A 26,414-nucleotide genomic window follows, 5' to 3' on the forward strand; every position below is an offset into this window, starting at 1 on the left:
GGGCGCTGCCCGCTTCTCCCTGCCATCCCTGTGTTCCTTCTGGCAGGGTGGGGGCCACCCGGCGCTCATACTGGGGGGGGGGGATCGTCCGTGCACTCGCAGGTTCTCCTCACTGACTGGGACCACGTGCGTCATGGAGGGGACGCCCGCATGCTTCCCGGTTCTCAACACATGGGGGGGCACACTTCTACGGGTGCACGCTACTGCACGAGGGGGGCCATCCACCCACTCCTCCTCCCTGTCAGTTCATGAGGGGGGGGGTCCGTCCATCCATCCACTTACCACAACTGTCCCGCCCGCTGTCCAAGCCGGTGTCAGGTGGGGCATTGTGGGGGGGGGGGGGGGGCTGTCCACCCTTCATCTCCCGGGGTCGTGCTAGCAGCCTAGGAGGGGTTGTTCACCCATTTCCTCAGGGATCAGCTGGCAGCTTGGGGGGGGGGCTGTCCTCCCATGGGTCACACTGGTAGTTGCCTTACATTGCTGCAATTTGGCATAGCAACTATCTCTGCATTGTCTGTCGCTCTACGTTTCCAGTCGATGCATCTTTCTGTCTTGGTGTTTCTCCCTGCTAGCGTTTCTGTCGTTGCGGTTCTGTCATAACACTTCTGCCCCTATGTTCTGTAATAGCGTTTCTGTCGTAGCAATTCCGCCCCTGCGTTTTGTGATAGCGTGTCTGTTGCAGCGTTTCTGCCCTGCGTTCTGTCATAGCGTTTCTGCCCCTGCGTTCTGTCATAGCGGTCATAGCCTTTCTGTCACAGCATTTCTGCCCCTGCGTTCTGTCGCAGCGCGCAGTCGTCTTAGCATCCTCTCTGCGTTTTCAGTCTCTCTCTCTCTGCGTTTTCAGTCTCTCTCTCTCTGCGTTTTCAGTCTCTCTCTCTCTGCGTTTTCAGTCTCTCTCTCTCTGCGTTTTCAGTCTCTCTCTCTCTGCGTTTTCAGTCTCTCTCTCTCTGCGTTTTCAGTCTCTCTCTCTCTGCGTTTTCAGTCTCTCTCTCTCTCTCTGCGTTTTCAGTCTCTCTCTCTCTCTCTGCGTTTCAGTCTCTCTCTCTCTCTCTGCGTTTCAGTCTCTCTCTCTCTCTCTGCGTTTCAGTCTCTCTCTGCGTTTCAGTCTCTCTCTCTGCGTTTCAGTCTCTCTCTCTGCGTTTCAGTCTCTCTCTCTGCGTTTCAGTTTCTCTCTCTGCGTTTTCAGTTTCTCTCTCTGCGTTTTCAGTTTCTCTCTCTCTCTCTCTCTGCGTTTTCAGTTTCTCTCTCTCTCTCTCTCTGCGTTTTCAGTCTCGCGCTCTCTCTCTGCGTTTTCAGTCTCGCGCTCTCTCTCTGCGTTTTCAGTCTCGCGCTCTCTCTCTGCGTTTTCAGTCTCGCGCTCTCTCTGCGTTTTCAGTCTCGCGCTCTCTCTCTGCGTCACAGTAGTTCTGTCTCTGCGTTTCGGGCCCAGCATTTCTGTTATGTTCTGCATTCAGTCGCAGCATTTCTGTCATACGTTTCTGTTTCTGCATTCAGTTGCAGCATTTCTGTCATACATTTCTGTTTCTGCATTCAGTTGCAGCATTTCTGTCATACGTTTCTGATTCTGCATTCAGTTGCAGCATTTCTGTCTCTCCGTTTTCAGCCAGCAGTTCTGTCATGCGTTTCCATCTCAGCGTTCAGTCGCAGCATTCTGTCTCTTTGTTCTTCCCCGGCATTCCTGGCTCTGCGTTCTGGCCCAGAATTTCTGGCTCTGCGTTTGTCTCAGCATTTCTGTCATGCGTTTCTAGCCCAGTTTTTTGGCCCAGCGTTCCAGTCTCTGCGTTTCTGGCCCAGCGTTCCAGTCTCTGCGTTTCTGGCCCAGCGTTCCAGTCTCTGCGTTTCTGGCCCAGCGTTCCAGTCTCTGCGTTTCTGGCCCAGCGTTCCAGTCTCTGCGTTTCTGGCCCAGCGTTCCAGTCTCTGCGTTTCTGGCCCAGCGTTCCAGTCTCTGCGTTTCTGGCCCAGCGTTCCAGTCTCTGCGTTTCTGGCCCAGCGTTCCAGTCTCTGCGTTTCTGGCCCAGCGTTCCAGTCTCACGTTTCTGTCATTTCTGCCCCAGCATGCCGGTCATAGCGTCTGTCTGTCATGGCGTGGTTGTCGTTCGTTGGTCATAATGTCTCATTGTTCTTTGTCATGTTGCAACCTGGGTTAGTTAGCTAGTACTCGCATTTCGGGATCTGTCACGTCTACAGATCCATACGGGCTGAGGTTTCGTTTTTAATGATTGTTGGCCACAATCTTCTCGCCTGTATACCATACATCATACGTTGCACGTTCATTCTTACACCTATACGACCACCCACCACGCTTCGTGGGTACACTAGCCTTGAGTGTTCAGTTAATGGCCTGTGTCTGCGCTGCAGGTCACTCGGGCTCATTTACCACTCACACCAGGGTGGGGGGCTGTCTTCATGTTCAGCCACGCGCAGTGGTCTTGACGGTTCTGCTCATGTTCTCATACTTAGGTAGGTGCAGAGGGGTGTTGTTGTTTTCATGTCTGTTGTCACGTTTGCTGGTTTATGTTCCTGATCTGGGTTCCATGTGTCATGCTATTGCCTGGTGCATTGGCCTTATCCGCCTTCTCCAGGTAGCTGGCACTTACTCTCCTGCTAGTTGTCCTTTTTGCAACTTACCCTCTCACTTCCCCATATCTGCATGGGTAGGACAGGGGTTGGGGGGATTTCACAGAGCCTCTTCTCGTCTCCGGTTGAAGGATTTCGATCCGCTTGGCCCTTGCTCCATTTCCCCCATGCATCCTCTTGGCACAAGCTGTTCATGCTTATGGTGGGGTTGTCTCGGGCATCAGGCTCAATCCATCTCCATGGATTATTGAGTTCTGACCGGATTCGCAGGTTCTGTAGGGGGTTCCTTCTATCGCAATCATGGCTCGATGGGTTTCGCCTGTCTTGGCGGATACTTACCGGATACGTATACGGTTGCTTTCCAGGCGCACGCTACTCCACTGGACGGATTGTTATCTACCCTTCTTCACCTAAATAGGTATCTTTTGCCCTCTTCTCAGGCATACCGACCAGCTAGGCCAAGGCACACCTCAGGCCTTGGTTGTTAGGGTCATCGCAGTTCTTACTCGAAGACGCCGACTACAAGTATAAGGCTGGGCGAAGGCTAGCCTGAATTTGTAGGCGGAGTCTGCTGAGTATATAATACTCCTCCACCGTCGGGTCCTGGTGTTGGCGCCTTTTCAGGTTTCCCACCCACCCGTTTCCCCCAGCTTCATACACACTATTTCTCTTGTACATTTTCTTATTCTTACATTCAGGGTATGCCCTCTTCTCAGGCATACCGACCAAGGCACACCTCAGGCCTTGGTTGTTAGGGTCATCGCAGTTCTTACTCGAAGACGCTGACTACAAATGATATATAACAAAGTATTGAGATGAACTTTTGATATTGATCAAATACTTATTTTCCACCATAATTTGCAAAAAAAATCTTTCCAAATCAGACAAGGATTGTCTGGATTTGTTTCCACATTTTGTCTCTTATAGTTGAGGTATACCTATGATGACAATTGCAGGTCACACTCTCACACTGAACATATACATACGCTGATTGTTAAGCAGACGGTCTTTCTGTCAGTTTACTGATGTAAACAAGGCAGAACGCCGTTCTGTCAGTACAGAAGGCAAAGATCCTGTGTCCCTGTAAAGCAGAGACACTGATCCATGCCTTCCACTAGTAAAAAGCACCTGACCCACTACACAAACATTAGCTAGGCACACAGTTAACCCTTTGATCGCACCCAATAGATATAGGATTTAAATTCTATTTATCCTTTTTTTTTAGCACCGGGTCACTATAGTCGTCACTGGTCACCAAAAAGAGCGTCAAGTGTCAGTAAGGTGTCCGATTTTTCCGCCGCAATATTGCAGTTTTACCATAAGTCACTGATAGCCGGCATTACTAGTAAAAGAAAAAAAATCCCATATTTTGTAGATGCTACAACTTTTGCGCAAACCAATATTACACTTGTGATTTTTATGTAACAAAATACATACTGGCCTAAATTGATGAAGACATTTGAGGTTTCTTTTTTTTTTTAGAGCAGAAAGTTCAAATAAGATTTTTGTACTCCCCGTAAAAACCTTTGACGTTCTTTGACGGACACAGCTCCTTTAATCTTATCCTTAGGGTTATATGCCTTCTATCAGGAGAGGACTAGGCAGAACATTTAAAACGTGTAACAGCAAAGCTGAACAGTACCGCCCAGGGGGCGGTCCTACTGGTAATAACCCCTCACACTGCAGCCAGCAGCTCAGTTTGTCAAAAAGGAGTACAAACAAATAGAAGGGGTGGGTGCGGTGTCCATCAATGAACTTCAGAGAAAAGGATTTTACGGCAAGCACAAAAATCCTATTTTCTATTTTGTTCATTGACGGACACAGCTCCTTTAATTTTGACCTTAGGGATGTCCGCAAGCAGTGTCAAAAAAATGAGGGGTGGGAACAGCAAGCAAACAAACTCCACCCAGAACAACCAGAGTTCCTCATTGGAGAAATTGCAACCTTAAACAGCCGCCTGCAAAATCTTGCAGCCGAAGGAAGCATCCGCAGATGCACTCACATCGACCTTGTAAAATTTGGTGAAAGTGTGAACGATGACCATGTTGCCGCCTTACACACACCTGGGAAACGGACGCTTGATGTCGGAAAGCCCAGGAGGCACCAATAGCCCTGGTCAAATGCACCATGACAGGAAAGGGAGGCGCCCGCCCTTTTAGGGCATAAGCCTGAATCGTGATCCGTCTGATCCACCGAGAAATGGTGGCCGACAAAACCGCCAGGCCCTTCTTTGGACTAACCACCGAAAGGAGTCGTAGCAGACAGATCTACCCGCAGAGCTCAGACCACATCCAAGGAATGCCGAGGACACAAGGATGGAAGCACAATGTCCTCATTTAGATAAAAAGCCGACAACCTTAGGAAGAAACAAAGGCTGCGGGCGTAGCACCGCCTTATCCTTGTGAAGGACCAAATAGGGAGACTTGCAAGACAAGGCCGCCAACTCAAACCCTCCTGGCAGATGTAATAGCCACCAGAAAGGCTACCTTCTGAGAGTGTCAATATTGGAATCTTTCTAATGTTTTCAAACGGTGGTTTCTGAAGAACCGTGAGCACCAGATTCAAATCCCATGGAGGCAGCGGTGGCCGAACCCCTTGCACAAACATGCTCACCAGTGAATGAGCCGCCAAGGGTAACTGAAAAAAAAAAAAAAAAGACAGCCAAGGCTGATATCTGCCCCTTATAATGGTGCTTAAAGCGGGGGTTCACCCTAAACCAATTTCTGACATTAGAGCCAGCATACTAAGGACATTTACTTTCGGCAGGTCATTTTTTTTTTCTCCGTACATACCTTTATATTCTGATTTTGTCCAGGGCTTCCGCGTTCTGATGACTGCGGGACTGGGCGTTCCTATCCCTGCCTCAGGGTTCCGATGACTGCGGGACTGGGCGTTCCTATCCTTCGGTTAGATGATTGACGGCTTGTGAAACAGGTCCCCTGTCGCACAACGCGCGTCACCAGATTTACGGAAATAGCCGAGCTGCGAGTCGGCACTATACGACACCTGCCATGTAGAGCTGACTGCGCAGGGCGCCGTATAGTGCCGACTCGCAGTTCGGCTATTTCTGGAAATCTGGTGATGCGCGTTGTGCGACAGGGGACCTGTTTCACAAGCCGTCAATCATCTAACCGAAGCATAGGAACGCCCATTCCCGCAGTCATCAGAACCCGGAAGCCCTGGACAAAATCAGAATATAAAAGGTATGTACGGAGAAAAAAAAAAATATGACCTGCCGAAAGTAAATGTCCTTAGTATGCTAGATGTAATGTTAACATTTTTTTTTTGGGTGAACCCCCGCTTTAAGGCAAGTTTTTGATCCACACTATGCTGCAAAAACAGCAGGATCCTGGAAACTGAATAATTACGTGGATACCACCCCATCTCCTCACACAGGAGATGTAGGCCTTCCATATACAATGATAAATCTTAAGAAGATGACTTCCACGCACTCAGCATGGTGGAAATAACCGAATTCGACAGGCCTCAGTCCCTTAGCACCTGACTTTCAACAGCCATGCCGTTAAAGCCAGCGGCTAAAGCAGGTAGTCGCCAAGGAACGTCTGCCACCAGGCAAACTAAGTCGGCGTACCAGGGACGCCAAAGCCAATCTGGGGCAATTAGAATAGTCGGAATCCCTTCGGTCTCTACTCTGCGAACCAGACGAGGAAGAAGTTGTAGTGTCCGCCCAGGGATCTTTGGATCTGGCCACAAACCTCAACACCTTTCGATTGAGTCGAGAGGCCAGGAGATCCACATCTGGGGATGTGAGCGCTCTCCAATGCTGCAGTCGAGCTTCTTGTTCCCCCTTGATGGTTGACATATGCCACCGCCTTGGAGTTGTCTGACTGGATCCTGACAGGGCGTCCCTGCAGCCTTTTGTGACCACGTGGAGACGCACCGCCTGATCGCCCGAAGTTCCAGCACATTGATCGGCAGGCTGGATTCTTCCGCTGTCAGCGACCCTGTGCCAACTGTACACCCCAAACTTCACCCCCCAACCTGTCAGGCTGGCGTCCGTCGTGATCACCGTCCAGTGAAAGCGATGGAACGACTTCCCGGACTGAAGAGCCGGAGACCTCAGCCACCAGATCAGGGAATCCCTGACCAACTGGCTCACCCGGATTTGACAATCCAGGGACAACAGTGATTTGTCCCATCTTGACAGGATCTCCTTTTGCAAGACTCGAGTGTGGAATTGGGCATACAGTACCGCCTTGAAGGTGGCTACCATGAGACCCAGGACTTGCATGCAAAGGCACAGCGACGACCACTTGCAGGATGCCAACAGCTTCTCGCAGCTTGTCTGAAGGGAGAAAAAAACTCTCGCCTCTGAGGAGTCCAGAATCAAGCCCAGGTATTCCAGGTGCTGAGTTGGCACCAACATCGACTTCTGGAGGTTCCGTACAGTACCAAACGCCCAAAGATTCCGACTGGCGATCACCACATCCTCCTAAATCTGAGGTGGAAGCTGCTCTCAGAAGAAGGTCATCCAGGTGGCCCACGATAGCAATCCCTCACTGTCTCAGCGAAGCCAGAATCGGAGCAAGCACCTTGGTAAAAACCCTTGATGCCGACAGCAGGCCAAAAGGTAGAGCTACAAACTGGTAGTGCTCGTCCTCTACTGCAAATAGCAGAAGCCTCTGAAGTCTGACGCATATGGGGACATGCAAGTATGCGTCCTTGATGTCCAAGGATGCCAAAAAATTCCCCGGATGGAGTGCAGCGACCACAGAGGGAACAGATTCCATCCCAAACCTCTGTACTTTTACAAAGTAGTTGAGGGCCTTGAGGTCCAGCATCGGACGGACCCCTTCCTTCTTTGGGACCACAAACAGATTCGAGTAGAATCCCCGAAACCTTTCCGGCGACCGCACAGGAATTATCACCCCGCGCTTCAGCAGGTCCTGTACTGCATCCCGACGAGCTGAAAGAAGATGAAGATCGGAGAAAAAAAAAAAACTGTTTGGTGGACAAGAAAGACTATCTTGTACCCTGATGAAATCACTTCACCAACCCACTGGTCGGAAAGCAGGGAGGTACACCGAGCTGCAAACTCCCAAAGGCGACCTTCCATCCGAGTCGGGCGGGGGCAAACCTTCATGCTGTCACAGATTTGTTTGCAGGCTTGCGAAACCAGGGATGCATTTGTCCCTCAGCTGGCACCTTTTCTGTCGGTTAGTGAGACACCAGGGCCAAGGCCTAAACTGACCACAATGCTGACCCCGCTACCGTGAACATGGACCGGGCCACCGCCTCGGCCCTCCTGTCTGCAGGGTCCTTAAAAGAAGGGTTCCCCTCTACCAGAATCGTGGTTACCTTGTTTAACCTGGATACCGGGGGGATCAACAAATCAGGCGTTCTCAATTTTCTCAGGAAATTCTCCTCAAAGGGTTAATGGGCCGCAATGCGTTTTGGGACCTAAAAGGCACGCTGCGGCCTTTAATTTTTTGTATATGAACTCATCAAAATAAGTTAGGTAGGGGAACACCTTAGCAGTGCGGGACAGCTCGTGAGACCCTAAAGGGACCGACACCTCTGTAGATGCCCCCGCCATATCCTCCAATTTTAGGGTATCCCGCACTGCGGTGATAAGTGCTCCAACAAGCGCCCTTTTATGCGCTGACCTGGACACGGAGTTATCCTCACAGTCCTGGTCCACATCCTCCGACACTTCAAAACAGGGACCGTGTGCCACAGCAAGGCCAGAGTCTGAATCTGAGCTTTCCCCAGAAATAGTGGAGGGGGGAGGCGTTTTTTACCCCCCCCTTGCGCCCGCACACCGCTTCCACCCTAGCAACAATGGTCAAGGACCGTTGACAAAGCGTCCATAGGCACCACAGGGGCACCAGTTGCCATCACAGGGATGTCTGGAGAAGAAACACCAGCTTCTGACACCATGCTGACCCACAACGCCTGACACCTGTTAGGGATTAAAGGCAAGGTATATAAAAAGTACACCCTCCCAGTTGCTATCGACCTAGGGGCCCCCCAGAAGACTCACCACCCTTACCCAGGTACTGCACAGCGCTGCAGTCCGCTCTCTCCTGCACTGCCTGTGCCGAGGTTCTCCTGTGTCTGAGGTGTTCTGAGCCGTTCACGGCATTCAGAAAGCTATTCCCAGCGCTAGAGGCAAAAACTAATCAGAGACTACAAGAAAATGGCCGCCTCAGCAAAAACGAGTGCGGGCTACACGAAAATGGCCAACCGCCGTCTCTGAAAAACAATGCGCGCGGACTACAAGAAAATGGCCGCCGGGCTCTGCCAACATAGCAGCAGGCTGCCCGTGAAGTATAAGAAAACCTTAGTTAGACTTACCGGTGACGGTATTTCTACAAGCCTTTCAGGACAGCACCTGGGGAGAGCGTAGCTCCACCTCTTCACAGGAAACACTGCGTGATAACGTCCCTTAAAAAAGCAGCTGCATCCACCATGCCTTCAGTTGTTACCGAGAAATCCCCCGACATGCTGGAAAATATAAGCAGACAATTACCAAGTCCCACACATTATATCTTATTGATAACCAAGGGAGGGAAGTAGGCTGCTGTCCTGAAAGGCTCGTTGAAACATCGTCACCGGTAAGTCTAACTATGGTTTTCTCCCTTTCGCCTTTCAGGACAGCACCTTGGAGAGGATAACCGAGAAACATACTTCAGGGTGGGACCACCGCCTGTAAAACCTTTCTACCAAAAGACTGGTCCCAGGCTGACATCAGATCCAAGCGGTAGTGCCTTATGAAGGTTGAAAAACTGGACCAAGTGGCCGCCTTGTAGATATGCTCAGGAGATGCCCCGGCCTTTTCTGCCCATGATGCTGCCACTGCTCTGGTAGAATGAGGTAAAATACCCACTGGAGGTTCCAGTCCTAAAGAGATGTATGCCTCTTTAATGGCTTTCTTTAACCATCTTCCAAGGGGTACACGCTTTGAAGCCTTACTGCCCTTGTTAGCACCTTCCATCAGGATGAATAGTGAAGGAGACTTCCAGATATGCTTTGTTACTTCTAGATACTTTAGAAGACACCTCCTGACGTCCAAAGTGTGGAAGGCTTCTTCCCCTGGACCCGAAGGACAGGGGCAAAAGGTAGGGAGAATTATCTCCTGTGTACAGTGAAATATTGATGATATTTTCGGCAGAAAAGCTGGGTCTGTCTTTAAAGCGGGGTTCCAACCACAATTAGCATTTTTTAAATGTATGTTCTTTCATCATGCGTTTTTATAAAATAAATCCGGTCACTTACTATTTTACAATCAGCCGCCGCTCTGCATAGTTATTCAAAAAAGATTATTTAGTTTATAAAACTTATGTCCACACCGTTGTCATTTTGCTTGTGGGCATTGTGAAGCCCACAAGCACTTACTTCCTGGAAGTCTTGGATGGGAAGTCATAGTTGGGTAGCGCACTGCATCCTGGGAAATGACACACATTTCCCAGGAGCATTAGAGGAGATGTCAGGATCCTAGGTGATTCCAAAGGCAGATTTTGTGGGACTGCATAGCAACAGGCATTTCCAGATGAGTTTAGTTTTTTTAGGTCTAATGAGCAATAATGAAAAAAAATAAAATTTGGGATGGAAACTCGACTCTATAGGCGGAAACGGAGACTTAGTGAGAGCCTGAAGAACCAAAGACAAGTCCCATTTGGGAAAAAAATAGGTCAAAGGTTCCCTTGACAGGGTTTTTTTTTCAAAAAAAACTGATAAGGCAGCTACCTGCGTCTTAAAGGTACTTGCTGCTAAACCTTTTTCCAATCCTTCTTGAAGAAATTCTAGAACCAAAATAGTATTACCAAAATTAAAGTTCTTGCTGGAACACCAGGTATATTATATTTGTACATGTTGTTTCTTTAGGGTTAGCTGAAAAGAGAAGACTTGGCTGTATAGCCTTCAACTCCCAATTCGAGGAACTCCTTGCCTCTGACTTTGACCAGACTCCTTGAGTTGTCTGTTCTTCCAGGTGGGCTCCCCACCCCCTTGCACCCGTTGTTACTCGGTGGGTTACTGGAAGGTTCCATAGAAGCCCCTTCGAGATGTTTCTTTGGTTTCTCCACCACCAGAGTGATCCTTTTGTCCTATTTTGAACCTTTTTTTCTAGGGGTTCCCGATAGGACCAATTCTTCAGGATGTCTGCCTGCAGAGGACAGGCATGAAATCTGGCCCACTGAACCGAAGTAATTGCCGCTGTCAAGAGACCGAGAGTGGACACCGAGATCTCTGATTCGCATTGAAGAGCTTTCAGAGCTGACTGCATTTTTTCTATCTTCTCTTGGGGGGAGAAAATTATGTTTTACTGAATCCATCTCATACCCCAAGAACCTCACCCTTTGGGATGGTAGAAGATTTGATTTTTGGAGGTTGAGTAGCCAACCTAAACCCTTTAGGTGTTCTTGGGTTATTTGCAGATTGACCTCCACCTGATCTCTTGAGTCTGCTAACAGCAGTAGATCGTCCAAGGTACAATTGGAATTCCCTTCAGCCTCAAGGGTTCCAGAGCCTCTGCCATCACTTTCGTGAACACTCTGGGAGAAGAGGAAAGCCCGAAAAGGCGGGCCTAAAAAATTGCAGGTGCCACACTTCTCCTGCTCCCAGATTGACTGCTAGCCGCAGAAATTTGTGCGACTGGGGTGCTATTGGAAGATGGGAGATCTGCATCTCTCAGGTCAATCGATTCCATGCGACAACCTGGGGTGAGTAGATTCCTCACAGAAAAAAATCATGCCCATTCTGAATTTTTTGTATTTCATGGACAGGTTGAGAATCTTCAAATTGAGGATCAGGCGAAACTTCCCTGATGGTTTTTTAACTAGAAAAATGTGTGAATAAAACCCTTTTGGGAAATAACTTCCTGTTGCATCCGTTATTGCAAAATAAACTTCATAGCTAGGGCTTTTTCCCGGTACTTTGGTAGATTTGTGATGTAAAATCGATTTGGAGGAATCTGAGAATTCTAGTTGGTACCTGTAACGGTATGGCCCGTGGAACCCAGAGGCTCTTGAAGGATGCGGGGTACTCCTGTTTTTAGCTTCACCAATGACTCTTGTGTCTAGGGTCATCCTATGTCCACTAGGGGCATAGGATGACTGTGAAATTATATCTCGGATTACATGAGATGGGACAGTAATGATAATCCACAATATATTCAAGAATGTCTAGAAGAACTAATTACAACCGGTCAATAGAGTGACTCGTTCAATGTGGAACATAGTCTGTCAAGGGGGTAATTAAGTCTGCTACCGTCATGTAAATGAACCTTAGTTTGGCTTCTAAAGACCTGTTCATTGTGTGATGCTAATTAACACTGATTGTGTGAATTTCTATTGATAATGTGTGATGTGAGTTAGCACAATCTAAAAGGTCAAATGTCTGACTTATGTTTATTACTAAAGGAATGTGTATTGTAATAGAGAAGGTGAGAAGAGCTGGAGTTTTGACGTCCGACTTGTCAGCTGTAGCCAATTAGCTCCTGTGGATTGTGTCAGACCTGGCGCCAGAAAGTCTACCCAAGATAATGTGTATTGGAGGCTCGTTAGTACCCATTGTATTATGTTGTGGGTGGAGTATGTCATTGTCCCTTTGATTACTGCAGCATGCTTTCTGCTGTATAAAAACCTGAGTTTACCATTAAAGTGTCTATTAGTTTGAGAACAGAGCCGTGTCTCATTTTCTGGAGGAAATCCGAAGGGTCCTGTCTGCTGGATTGTGGAGTGTCTGAAGCTGTCGTGGGTTGGTGGAATGGAATATCGTAACGACGTTAACCCCTGACCGTTACAGTAGCCCTGTCCGATTAGGCTCAGAACGAAAAGGACTTCTTGTTTTTTCCCCAAGCTGGAAGGAAGTCCAGTAATCTTCCCCCTACTGGGAGATGGTCATTGTTTTTAGGAGTTTGTTCGGGAGGTCCAAAGAGCACCCCTCCCCTGCCTCTTCCTCTGAGGATTCCAGGACTTTTTCTGTGATTGGGCTCTTTATTGGTTTGCTGAAAAGGACAAAATGTTTTCCTTTGCTGCACCACCTTTTGTGGGAAAGCTTTTTTCTCATCTGCTGTCCTGTCAAGGACAGACTCTAGTTCTGGCCCAAACATCAGGTCTCCTGAAAAAGGAAATTCTGAATAATTTTACTTTGGAGGCAGAGCTCCCTGACCAGGTTTTTAGCCAGATGGCTCTTCTCGCTGAGTTAACCAGCGCTGAGGATCTGGCCGTCATCCTGATGGATCCCGTGGCAGCCATTGCAGGTTTCAGATTGGACAATACTGCGTCCCAGGCTAATACTGCGTCCCAGGCTTTCTTCAGTAGCCCATCTGCCCTTTTGTCCATAGCATCCTTAAGGATGCCCATATCCTCGAAAGCTAAATCGGTCTTTCTAGATACTTGGTAGAAGGCGGCATCTATTTTTGTTTTTTATTCCAAACCAACTCTTCCTTTTCCTCAAAAGGAAACCGTCTTTTGAGGGCTTTGGAAAAAACTGTCCTTTTTCTGGATCCTTCCACTCTTTAATAGTATCCGTTAGGATCTTATGAACTGGGAAGACCTTGTTTAACTTCTTCCAGACCCCGATACATTTTGTCATGTACCAACAACTGGGATTTTTCCTCTTGGATTTCCAAAGTGGTATATATTGCCTTAAGCAATTTGTCCGCCTCTTCAAGCGACAGTTTATACCTAGAGCATCTTGCCTCATCTTCCTCCGAATCAACGGTTGAGGGGGGGGGGGGAGCTTCCCCTTTCATCCTCAGACTCACTCTCCACTGGTCTGGAAGTGGACGGAGGGAGACTGGATTGAGAACTCTGTTCCTGGCTGGAACTCTGGCCTTTTTTTTCTCTACCAGGGAACAAACTGTCCCTAGGGTCTCTGCAAACTCTTTTCTTACACAAGATAAGAGATCTTTACACTCCTGTGTAGATTCTTCCCTCACTAGGTCCGCAATGCAGGATCTGCACAGTGGTTTTGGCCAAGAATCCCTTAAAGGGTTTTTTGCTTGAGGGGCATTTTCTTCCTGTTGCTCTCTCTGATTTAGCAGTGGCTTTCTGAAACAGTAAACAGAAAAAACCCCAGGCCCTTTTTTAGGGTTAAATAAATCACCAATTAAGAGAACACACAGCACCCTTTAGCCAACACCCTATGTGCCACAGTCTCTCTCCTTGCTGAACTGCTATTAGAGCATTAATACTAAAGCAGACAGCTGCAGGTTTTAATTAGTAACACAAACAAGAAAACACCCAGTGTCAAAAAAAAGGAAAGAGGCACCACTGTACCTTTCCTACCTGGGCCTGGCCGGGAACCTGGGCACCTGCATCCGCCACCGCTGCTGATGGTTCAGCTTCCTCCATTATGGACCACCGCAGCTGCCACCACAGAGTTTTAAATAGCTTTTTTCCTTTGCTTAGCTCCTCCTATGAGCGAAAGGAAGTCCCAGCCAGATGACCCGCCTCTTCCTCCTGCGTTCCAGCAGCTGGAACCAATCGCCGATGCGCCCCGCCCAAAGTCTCCGCCCACCGGAACTGACGTCACCCTCCGTCCGGGATTCAGCACTGCCATGCAGAGACCTGGCATGGACGCCCAGTATGAGCACAACTGCAGCCCCCCGAACACCCTGGGCGAACGACCCCCGACCGACCATTACTCCTGTGAGCCGGCGAAGGAAGAGACACCAGAGCGCCCCCCCTGACGTACGGGAAGGAGCTGGGTTGGTCTGAGAGAAAAACAACGGATGAAGGTGTGACGAGATCCTTTCTCGCCCAGTTCTGCTCTCCCGACACTCCTCTGCTACCAGTGAGTCAGCTTGCAGATTGCAACGTCTGATGGTCCAGTCATCCAAGGTTCCGGGATCCGAATTACAGCTATGTGCCATTCGGACCCATTAAGAACAAACACCAGGCAGGCTGTATGTAAGTTCAAACAGGACTCTTTATTTTCAAGTACACAGCACACTTTTATACAGAATTTGGAACATCCCACTCCCAACAACCGCTTTCCTATTGGTCAATTGTAAAGTATGCAGTCTTCACTCTGGTCCTCCTTGACCATGCAAATGAGGACTTGAAATAGTCAACAGGGATTGGTCCAATAGCTTGGATAGAAAGACTTGTGTATTGAGACAGAAGCCCCAGGGGGTAATCAATGTACACAATAACCTGGTCTACTTAATTACTACCTCTTAGAGGTTAAATTCCTTTTAGACAATAGAATGCTAATTCAATACAGCTGACAGGCTTCTGACCGTTAGAACAATACCAAGTCCCTTAGCGTAAACACATACATCTTCAAACATACATAATAGATTCAATTAACCTTCAAACCCAATTCTAGCCAGACGGACTGTCTGACACCCGCTCTTAAACTGCAGAACACAATAAAAGGTATTTCACAAGCTGGTTCCACTTAGCATTTCAAAAGCCGGTGTCCTTGCATTGAATGTCCCTCCCCTGTGTAACAGATGTCAAGTAGAAACACTTTAATATCTCAAGATCCATGACAGAAGGTATTGCCAAAACCCTCCTGGAGAGAGCGCAGCCCTTCTGGTTCCCCAGCAGTGCTTCCATGGCAGAGGAAACACTAAAACTGGAGGCATGGTGGAAACAGCTGCTTTTTAAAGGGGCGTTGTCACGCAGTGTTTCCTGTGAAGAGGTGGAGCTACGCTCTCTCCAAGGTGCTGTCCTAAAAGGCGAAGAGAGAAAAAGGTAGCGAACACGCTGATCCATGCGGAGGCATCCCAAATGAACAGACCCAGAACACCCCACTAAGGAGAGCGGACCCCGAACACCCAGTGCAGCCCCAGCCAGGACTCGGAGCGTCACCCCACCTCTCGGAGGATGCCCGGTCAGGTACACAGCAGGCCCAGCCACCACAAATGCATTGGGGGGAGGGAAGGGACAGGGAGAGTGAGGGACCCCCTAGTCGACCTACACAGGAATGCCCAGCTGTTCCACCCTGCCGAAACAGGTGGAACTCTACTTACCCGTCCTGCGGGAAATGCTGCACTCATTGCGGACAGACCCATCACCGGAGCGGTATGGGGTGGCTGTCGGCCATGGCACACTGACTCGAACAGTAGTAGCCCGGTCAAATGTGTGCCCCGGAGCATATAGCTCACCGGCCACCCCAGGAGCAAACGGGGCATGACACGGCCAACCCAGCGCGTAGCTAAATGTCTGCTCACGCTCGATGGCTGGGCTAGGGAGACTACCAGGATCTATATTATCCAGCCCGTCACCCAGCCGGCTGTTGATAGTAGATCTCAGGATCAAAAAAAAAGTAGAAAAAAATCTCCAGGACCAATAGTCCCAACGGGAGCCAGGTTCTATGCTAGGCAGAAAAAAAAAAAAACAGCCGCTGGCTGCCGTGTGAGGGGTTATAGCCAGTAGGACCGCCCCTTGGGGGCGGGGGTGTGTGTGTGTTTAAACTTTCTGGAGGTGAAGTGGTTAAAAGAAAAAAAAGTTAGGTACCTGGTAAATTTTTCCAAAAGTCTTTCAGGGAGGGATCTGAGAGGTGGGCTCCTCCTCCCTGAAACAGGAAACACATTAATACAACTGAGGCACACAGGTAAGACTGAAATTTATAAGAGTGGACTAAACTACGAAGGAAGTCACAGTAAGCTAGAAGCTCCCCCTCTGTATCTGTTATTTGTAGTTTAAGGGTGTGAACTAGTGCTGCCCTGGAAGACTCCGAGAAAACAGGTACCTGGTAACTGTTTCTCAAATAGGCTTCCAGGGCAGCATCCGAGAGGATGCATCAAGCAATACTTACTAGGGTGGGGGTAGAGACTGGAGCACCTTGAGACCAAATGCCTGGTCCTGGTAAGACAGCTGGTCTATACGGTAGTGCCTTGCGAAGGTACTGAAGCTAGACCATGTCGCTGCCCTGCAGATCTGCCCCGGAGTCGCCCCTGCTTTCTCTGCGACCGAGGTCACCCAGGCTTTAGCTGTGTGTGCTCTGATCCCTCCTGGAGGAGCGAGATCTTGTGCCTCATAGGTCGTCTGTATGGCCATTCTTATTCATCTTCTGATGGTATTTTTGGATGCTTAATTCCCTTTGATAACTATAGGACAAAAGTTTGTCAATCCTTCGTTCTCTCAAGGTATGTAATGAGCACGTTTCCCACAGGAGTTTGCTGTAAAATGTCCCTTTTCTTGTCCATACATTTTGGAAGCGAAGGGATGATGGACTTTTTGGGTTCTATGGAATGTTGGAGACCTTTGGGAGAAAGGCTGGGTCTGGTGAGAGAATTATTTTGTCTATTTGTATTAGGCAGTATGGTTCAATCATGGCCAGGGCTTGGATTTCGCTTCCTTTTTTAGCGGATACTAGGGCCACAAGAAGTGTTTTTTTAGAGTGAGATTTTTGTCTGAGCTGTCCTCTGTCGGTTCGAATGGAGGTGAGGGAAACCCTCTAAGCACCGTGGACATGCCCCAAGTTGGTGTCCTGTTCATTTTGGCAGGTCCAATTCTTTTAAGTGACATCAGGAATCGCTTTATTGGGGATCTTCTGCGAGTCTGATGTCCATGAACGAGGAAAGCACCGACACGTGTACCTTCAAAGTGGCTTGGGAGATCATGTTGTCTGTTTTATCTTGCAAAAAAGCCAGGATTGTTGGAATTATCCCTCTGATGGAAGTTTGTGTTCAGGAGAAACTTTCCCCGCTTTCTCGTAGATTGCCCTGGTCACAGGTTTTCTACTATCTAGGATGGTGTTGATCACCTTGTTTGACAGCCTTTTGTTCTGAAGCCTTACCCTTTCAGCAACCAAGCCAAAAGCTTCAGGACTCTGGTTCGGATGGTTGACTGGGTCCTGTGATAGGAGACTTGGCCGGTGCTTTTAACCCATTGTGCAGCATCTTTGCCCATTCAGTGAGTTTCTGAGACACCAAATTTTTAGGGACAGAAAAAAAAAAACCTTCTGTGGTTTTTCACATTCCTTGTATAAAAGTTTATCTAGATAAGGCACACAAGGAAACCCCTTAGCAGTGCGGGTCTCTTCTGGAAGAAAAATCTTTTGGACAACAAGAGTCTAAGATAACCCAGGAAAAGTATGCTCTGGAAGGGCACCAAGCAAGGCTCGCTGGTTGATTTTCCACCCCAACTTCTGAAAGGTCCGTAAACCCAACTGCAGATCCTGAACAAGGGACTGTCTCAAGCAAAGATCAAAAAAATCATCTAGATATGGGACGATCGATACACTCTGTATTCTAAAAGAGGCCATGACTTCGGCCATGATTTTTGTAAAAATTCTGGGTGCTGCCGAGAGACAAAAAAGGAAGGGCATTGAACTGCCAATGACATGGCCCATTTTTCATGAGAACCGCAAATCTGAGGAACCTTCGGTGACTCTGGCAGATTGGTACATGAAGATAAGTGTCCTGGAGATCCAGGGTTATCATGAAGACTCCTGGCAACAACAGATTCCTACAGAATAAAATGATCCTCATCCGGAAACGTCTGTAGACTATGAATTTGTTCAGGATGTTTAAATGACCATTACAAAAGCTGCCAGATGGTTTCTTGAACAGAAAGACGCAAGGATAAAATCCCCGGAACAGGAGACATAACTCCCCGGAGAGACTCTAATCTCCTCGTTGGGGGTGTCTGATGAAAGAACATCATCCAGACTCTACCGCCGGACCCAAAGAAAAAGCCGAAGCATCCCAGGCCTTACATAGCAATGAGTCGGTCTTTCTATCCATTTGATCCTTAAAGACCCCAGAATCTTTAAAAGAATGATCTGACCTCTTGGACACCTGTAACATAGGGGCATCTAGCCTAGGACACTTAAAGAAAACTCTCGAACTCTTGTACAAATTGGGCTTTCATCTCAATCTGCTCTGAGGTATAAATTGAACTTTAGTAGTACGTCAATATCTTCGACTGGACAGAGATACTTTGTTGAGCAACCCATATCTTCCTCTGATAGACTCATCAGATGAAGAAATCGGATTCTTACCTTCTTCCAGATCAGAAGCATTGTGTGAACTAATGGTCTCAAATACTAACAAAGGAAAGGTTTTAACTATCAGAAAGCCTGACCCTACAGTTCCCACATTTCTTCACCAGTTTGGCCTAGAAAAAAAAAAGCAGAAACAAGAACTATAAACAAAAAAGGTTCATACAAAAGACCCCTGGCATGGACGCCCAGTGTAAGCACAACCGCGGCCCACCGAACACCCTGGACGGACGACTCCCGACCATTACTCCTGTGAGCCGGCGAAGGAAGAGACATCGGAGCGCCCCCCCTCACGTACGGGAAGGAGCTGGGAAGGAGCTGGGTTGGTCTGAGAGAAAAACGGATGAAGGTATTGCCAAAACCCTCCCAGAGAGAGCGCAGCCCTTCTGGTTCCCTTGGGAGCAGCATGGGACCTGGATGCTGCCGCTGGTCCAATCCGAGTGGGCGCTCCATCCTCAGACCGGTCTTTAAGCTCCATGAGGCGAGCGGAGATCGACTGCTGCTGTACCGCTAAATGCGCCTGTTCAGCAGACTGTTACCCAAGCAGCATGTCCTCAGTGTATTCACACCGCGCTTCCTTAAGAAAAAAACGGCACCTGGAAGTGAGTCATTTGACTTCCGGCGCCATCTTGCCGTGTCACCGGAAGTCCTCCCACACCATCTTGGTACACCACTGTGAAGCACGAGGAGTATAGTTCCAAACAGCCAGAGCTGGGGAAAAAAAATGAAAGGGAGTTGACACCACCAGGTAGGCAAGTTACCTTAAAAATAGGGAACCCTTCTGGTCAGAAAGTACAGGACTAACACCCAGGACTTGGCCACAACTAGTCCTGGATGATACCAGAGAAGAGGGGGGGGGCACCAACCACAGTTACCAGACCTAAAAAAAACAAAAAAACACAACACACACGTCGGTGCTCCTGGAGGGTCTGGAAACACAAAACTGAGGGTCAGAGAAAATTGTATCCGATTTGTGTTTCCTGTGTAGGGCGGAGCCAATCATCTCAAGCAGCTGTCCTGGAAAGAGGGGAAATACTGGGTGTCCCATATGGGAAAGTGATAGACTTCCTCAAATTTTCAGAGATGAGGGAGATTCGGAACAACAACTCTAGCTCAGCTATACGAAAACAGTATTCTTAAATCCATTGAAGATCTAAGGGGAGAGTTTTCTATGCAATCTAGTAGGTTTTATCAATTCCTCCAACCAAGACATGGTTTACATGCCCAATTCTCTTCTACTAGGATATTTCCCCCCCCCCCTAGCCTTGTTCTTGATAAGATCGTACAGGCAGGGTCAACAAAAGGTCTCACCTCTGTTACATATAAGGTATTGTCAGATACTAGGGCTGGTTGGGGGGGGGGGGGGGATTCTGGTTCTATCCCAGAGGAGGTCTGGGATGATATTCTTCGGTCCTCACCCCGGGTGTCTTTCCATCCTGGTCAAGACGGCTTCAATCCATGACCTAGGTATCATTGTGTAAATAGGTACTATATACTTTGTAATATTGGATGCTGTTTTTTTCCCTGTACATACATCAAGAGCAGGGTAAGGGTTGGGGTGTTTTTTTTTGTTTTTTGAGGTGTGTGTGTGTGTGTGTGTGTGTGTGTATGTATATTATATATATATATATATATATATATATATATATATATATATATATATATATATATATATATATATATATACACATATATATATATATATACACAAACACACACACACACACACACACACACACACACACACACACACACACATCCCTGGCGTCATTTCCAGAATGAAAGACCACATACAAATTTCAGTGTCTTCACTCATTGTTAATAGGTTTAGTCTCACTGCCCGGCCCCCGGCTTGTGACCTACAAGTCCAATTGGCTACTTGAGTCAATTGTTTGTGTAAAGGCTTTTGTATTTCTTAGGTGAATAGGTATGACTGTTGGCATTTTTACATTAGAGTGAAAAAAATCTAAAGCAAGGGCAACCTATCAGCTTTAATTTTTCTTTTATAACTGATGCAACTTTTGTAAAGTAAGGTCCGATTGGTTGCTATCCTTTCCTATTTAGATAAGACTGCAGTTCTATGTATTTGCCACATAATTGTCTAAAAAAATATTAATAAGCTCTACTATTCTGTGATATACAAGATATACCTTTTACATGCTTTGGCATGGACAAGCACTACAAATCCAGCCACAAATATGGGCTCAGTGCCGGAGTGTTGGTTAACAGCTCTACTTTCATTCCAAAAACAGGAGGATGAAAAGGACTGCCGATAACCCGCATGTCTGTTTACTTGTGATAAGCTGTGATTGGACACAGCTGATCACATGGTAAAGGACCGCTATGATTGGGATCTGGGATCAGATCTGATCTGGGATCAGCTGTGTTTGAAGGACACAGCAGTCACAGAGTGTGCCGAATGCATGCCACAGGGGAGGCAGGATTCTGGGTAAACATCTATGAACGCCCTCCTAGAACTAGACAACCATGCTGTAGCTGGCTTTTAGATAGAGAGATTTTTTTCTTCACTGTGCACGTTCTAAAGATTCCAGCAGTGATTGAATGTCACAGTTTTGAGTTTGAGTACAGCACATGCCAACGCAATCTGCATTTGCGTAGCCATTTGTAGCACAACACGATGCATGCCGGAAGGGCTAAAAATGCTGGCAAGCATTATAGACTTCGGTAGAAGACTAGCCTCTCTCTTCCTACAGCCATCTGTGAAGACTACACCATAAGTCTTCAAGTGGATGTAAACCTGAAAAAACTTTAAATGAGGACTTCTACCTGGTACAGTAGAGGATGTCAAGTTATTTGTGCCCAATCTTGCCACAAAGGTTTAATCCAGTTCTGAGCAATCCTCTTATCTTTTCTTGCCAAGATAAAAAAATCTGATATAGTCACAGCAGTGGGGAAAGTGGCAACATACATTTATCTGTGTGTGTGCTTTTTTTATCTCTTGAACGAGCATGATAGCAGAGAGCGTCTACGATTCTAGCTTCCCATCCCTCCACCTTTCTTCTCAAGCTCTGCCAGGATTGGCTGCTCCACACATCAGCATGAAGTCATGTGGTGCCTTTCCAGAGTTTTGACTGGATGTTACTCATTATTGGGCATGATACATGAGGTCAGCAGACGATCAGCATGACCAAGGAGGATTTACATGATGCAGTCAGCTCCGAGGACACCAGCAGAAAGTAGTGTAGAGGTGGGCAGGGATGCTTGTGACATTATGACTCTGCCCATCAAACACCAGCAAAGAGACCCGCCCACCAATTTCAGAGTTTTGAGGGGCTCCAACTGCAGAAGGTGGTTTCAGAGGAAATATAAGGGTACATGCAAGAGTCTTGTATATGTGCACAGATTAATATTGTGCCATTAGTTTATACTGGATGAGTGGCAAATTTACATCCACTTTAAGACAGACCTCCGGCATCAAAAGGTAAAATCTCACAAGATTTCAAAGGCCAAGATCTCACATACCTCATCTGTGTAGGTACTATTTTTAGAACTTAGAGCTCAGTCTATTTACTCTCCACAGAAAGGTTTCCGAAGTTATATTATCTGGATAATTTAGTACTTATGTTCTTTAGAAGTTTACCTCCACAGGGTCACCACCATCATCCTGCGTTGGAGGAACATAAAAGCGGATCTCCATGAGACCAACCTCCGTGTCATCATTCTGGTGAAATTCTAAAGTCACCTCATTCTTCCCGGTGGTGCACTGTGACACATTACTGAGAGGCAGTTCAAAGGCTGGCTGTTCCCCAATATCAAAGGAGAGGAGCTGTCCTGTAAAACATCAAACAAAATAAGAGCATGACAGATCCTCCACATTGCAATTAGTACAAATATTCTGTTGAGAATGTATAGATTTTAGGTTTTACCACCGTTTGTGCTGAGCATAAAGTTAAAACAATTACAACCAGTCGAAAAGCAATCATGTGACTGACTTTCAGTAAAGCACAGAAAACAAAAATATTGCAGCTTCCCAGTCCCTAAAATGAATCTTAAAATGTTCTTTTTTTTTTTAAATAACAAACCCCCCATATCATACTTACCTGTTCTATACAAGGGTTTAGCATAGGAGCAGCCCCGATCCACCGGTGGCGCTCCTGGCACCTCCTTCATCGGGTGCCCCCACAAAGGCAAAATCCATGGGGGCACCCTTGCGGGCACGCTCCCAAGTCCTGTTGCCGCGTCAATTGACACAGACAGTAGAACTTGGCCCTGCCCCGGGCTCTTGTGTCACTATTTGATTGACAGCAGCGTGAGCAAATGGCTCCTGCTGCCATCAATCTATCCAATGAGGACACAAGACAGGGGCTGGTGATGCTGGGCTCGTCGCTAGAATGATCGGGTTTAGTGGGCCGCTGCAGCACAAGTGTAGAAAGCCAGGAGTGGTCTGTTAAAACCCAACCAAAAACTTATCCCGGACATGCTTCCATCCCTAGAGATAGATATAGATTATATCTATATCTATAGAGAGAAAGCGAGAAAAAGGGGGGGGGGGGCATGTTGGAATCTCTGGGAGCTTCTGATCAATGAACAAGACTACAGGTAGCAGTTTTTTGATTGATGGGGGGGTGGATCTGGGTGCATTCATATGGAGCCTGGTGGTTTACATGTTCTGGATAAGTGTAGAGATTGCCTCTTAGGGGATTCGTTCTCCCCCTCTGTTTGTCTTCCTCCTCTGCCTTTGTGTGGAGTGTGTAGCGATCAATGGATGGGCATTATTGTGACAGTGTTGGAACAGACACAGGCGAGATCCACATACACATTTTTTTCCTCCACACACTTTTTATTAAATTTTGCTTCAAACATATTCCATTTACTTCATTTTTTAGAAACCTACTTACGCCCCATGTGCTTCTATCCTCCTCTTTGGTGGCGTGTCGTGACTGCCTGGCCTGCTCAATGGCTGCTTTTTCCCCCCATGGCCCTCTCTCCGGTTCCTCTTGGGTTCCTGGGGGGGGGGGGGGGGGCGCACGCCTCAACCACGGGTGAAATGGCTTTGTCAGAGCCATCGTCCTAATCCATCATGGGCAACTGCTGGGTCATACATATGGGCTATACCATAGGTAACATATGAGCCATTAGCTTTCCTTTCTTCAGAAAGCATATACCTTTCAAGACCTTATTTACATTTTCTATTACGATTACCAAATTGATTGAATCTGTATGTATATATTTTTTAATTAACTCATCAATTGCCCTTGTTTGCATTTAATCACGTTTTATCAATTACCAATATTAAAATGTCAATATGAATATCATCATGCTTTTTTTTCCGCTTAAATCATGTATTATATATCATTTATATAGTGAATCATATATAATATTGTGTATTGCTTTTATTAAATTGTATTTAATTTATTGGGATTTATTATATTGATTAAATTTATTATGGTTACATTTTCTTTCCTAAGGGAATCCTGACATGTAACATATAAAAGGTTTCCCTTAAATTATTTATATGCACATGCAGCACAGGTGGTTTTTCACCTTAAAGCGGTGGTTCCCCTAAAAATAAACTTTTGACATTGCATTTGCTATAATAATTACAATTAGAATCGGCTGGTTTTATGTAAAAAAAATACCTCCGTACGTAGAGTTTGGTATATTTGTTCCCACCGCCACTTCCGGGTACGATCCTAGCGGTGGGCGTTCCTTATTGATGGACAGGCATCCGACCGACGCATCCATTGCGTCACGAGATGCCGAAAGAAGCCGAACGTCGGTGCGCATGCGCCGTATAGAGCCGCACCGACGTTCGGCTTCTTTCGGCATCTCGTGACGCGATGGATGCGTCGGTAGGATGCCTGTCCATCAATAAGGAACGCCCACCGCCAGCATCGTACCCGGAAGTGGCGGTGGGAACGAATATACCAAACGCTACGTACGGAGGTATTTTTTACATAAAACCAGCCGATTCTAATTGTAATTATTATAGCAAATGCAATGTCAAAAGTTTATTTTTAGGGGAACCACCCCTTTAAAGTGGAGGTCTGCCTGCCCCATTTAAAATTAAAAAAAGTCAGCAGCTACACATACTGTAGCTGACTTAACATTAGGACACATACCTGTCCTGGAATCCAGCGAGTCCATGTTTTAATCAGCTGTCGGGTGCTGTAGCCGCCATTGCTGGTAAGGGAACTAAGCAGTGTAGCCCTTCAGATTCATGGACGGGTCCCTACTGCACATGCGTGAAGCACTCTTACTGGCCCGGCAGAAAGGGAGGGAGACCGATCTGTGACGTACTTTACCGCGGCCGGTCTCCCGGAAGTGGGGACAGGGTACCTTTCAAGGACAGGTATTTGCTCTTCCCCCGAAAGGTGCCAATTTCAGAGAAATCGGAGGGAATGCATCAAGCTGAAAAAAAACGAGACTTTACAACTCCTTTGAAATATGATGGCTCATTTTTCACTTGGCAATCCTGCAAAACAACACTTTCTATTCCTTCATGTATATACTAATTTCTCTATGAATTCAGCCATGGTTTTCACACAGGCTGTACTTCAAACATGTCTGCCTTTGTTCATCTCCATTAAACGTTGGATTGAGAGGTCAAGTGGTTTACACAATAAAGATATGATTGGTGATGCTTTTAGTGCCGGTTCACACTGGGGCGACTCGTCAGGCGCCTGACAAGTCGCGTCCCATTCTACTCAATAGAATCGTTCTAATAGGAGTGACGCAAGTCACTCCGACTTAGAAAAAGGTTCTTGTACGACTTTGGGGGCGACTTGCATGTACTTCTATACAGAAGTCATTTTGCAAGTCGCCCCTGAAGTCGTGCCGCCCCAGTGTGAACCGGCTCTCAGGCTCAAGTGACAGACAGATTTTTGGCAAGGTCAACGTAATTTTTGTGCAAGCTGAAAACCTTCTCAGCCTGAAAAGTGAAAATGAATGCAGCCGCCACGTTTCAGGGCTGGTTATCTGGAGAAGGAGCACTTAAAGAGGGTATTATGATTACATTGCACAAATATATAAAAATGTGACTCTCCAGTGACTGCGAGACACTGTTTACTGCAAGATCCCTGAACAGGATTTTGGGGTTAGAAGTAGGTCGACCGATATGGGTTTGTCTCTGGCTGATGCCGATATTTGGAAATCGGGGCGGCCGATATATGTGGCCTATTTTTTTTCTCTTTATCTCAGAAAATCTAGGGTGGAGAGGTGGTTATTGTTTAGGGTGGGGAGGAGATTATTTAGGGTGGAGAGGTGGGGAAGGAGTTATTGTTTAGGGTGGGGAAGGGGTTATTGTTTAGGGTGGGGAGGAGGTTATTGTTTAGGGTGGAGAGGTGGGGAGGAGGTCATCGTTTAGGGTGGGAAGGAGGTTATTTAGGGTGGAGAGGTGGGGAAGGGGTTATTGTTTAGGGTGGGGAAGGGGTTATTGTTTAGGGTGGAGAGGTGGGGAGGAGGTTATTGTTTAACCACTTGGGATCCGCCTGCCGTCAATTGACGGCTGCAGTGCGGATCCCAATTTCCAAACTGCCGTCAATTGACGGCCGCCCCTTTGGGCGTTCCCCGCGCGCGCTCCAGAGCGCGCTGCGGGGAAAATCTGTGTTGGCCGTGTCCCTCGGACACAGCCAATTACAGATCGCCGCGAACGGCCAATCAGAGTGGCCGTTCGCGAGGCGATCTGTGCGGCCAATGAGAGAGGATCTCATATGTAAACATATGAGATCATCTCTCATTGCCGTTTTACACAGAGACAGCGGTGCTGTCTCTGGAGAGGAGACCGATCTGTGTCTCTTGTACATAGGGACACAGATCGGTCACCCCCCCAGTCACCCCCCCCTCCACCTACAGTTAGAACACTAAGCAGGGATACATTTAACCCCTTCCTCACCCCCTAATGTTAACCCCTTCAATGCCAGTCACATTTATACTGTAATTAGTGCATA

General features: G+C 47.4%; 1 protein-coding gene across 2 annotated transcripts in view; it reads right to left on the bottom strand.

Annotated features, from left to right (window-relative positions):
* Positions 1 to 26,414, bottom strand: part of SSRP1 (structure specific recognition protein 1) — a 248,430-nt gene that overhangs the window by 96,804 nt on the left and 125,212 nt on the right. For both annotated transcript variants that reach the window (XM_040320882.1, XM_040320881.1), the window contains exon 4: positions 22,106 to 22,296. In XM_040320882.1, the coding sequence (XP_040176816.1) occupies positions 22,106 to 22,296 (191 nt within the window). The remainder of the gene's footprint in view (positions 1 to 22,105; positions 22,297 to 26,414) is intronic.

Source organism: Rana temporaria, chromosome 8 (assembly GCF_905171775.1).
Source record: "Rana temporaria chromosome 8, aRanTem1.1, whole genome shotgun sequence".
Classification (NCBI taxonomy): domain Eukaryota; kingdom Metazoa; phylum Chordata; class Amphibia; order Anura; family Ranidae; genus Rana; species Rana temporaria.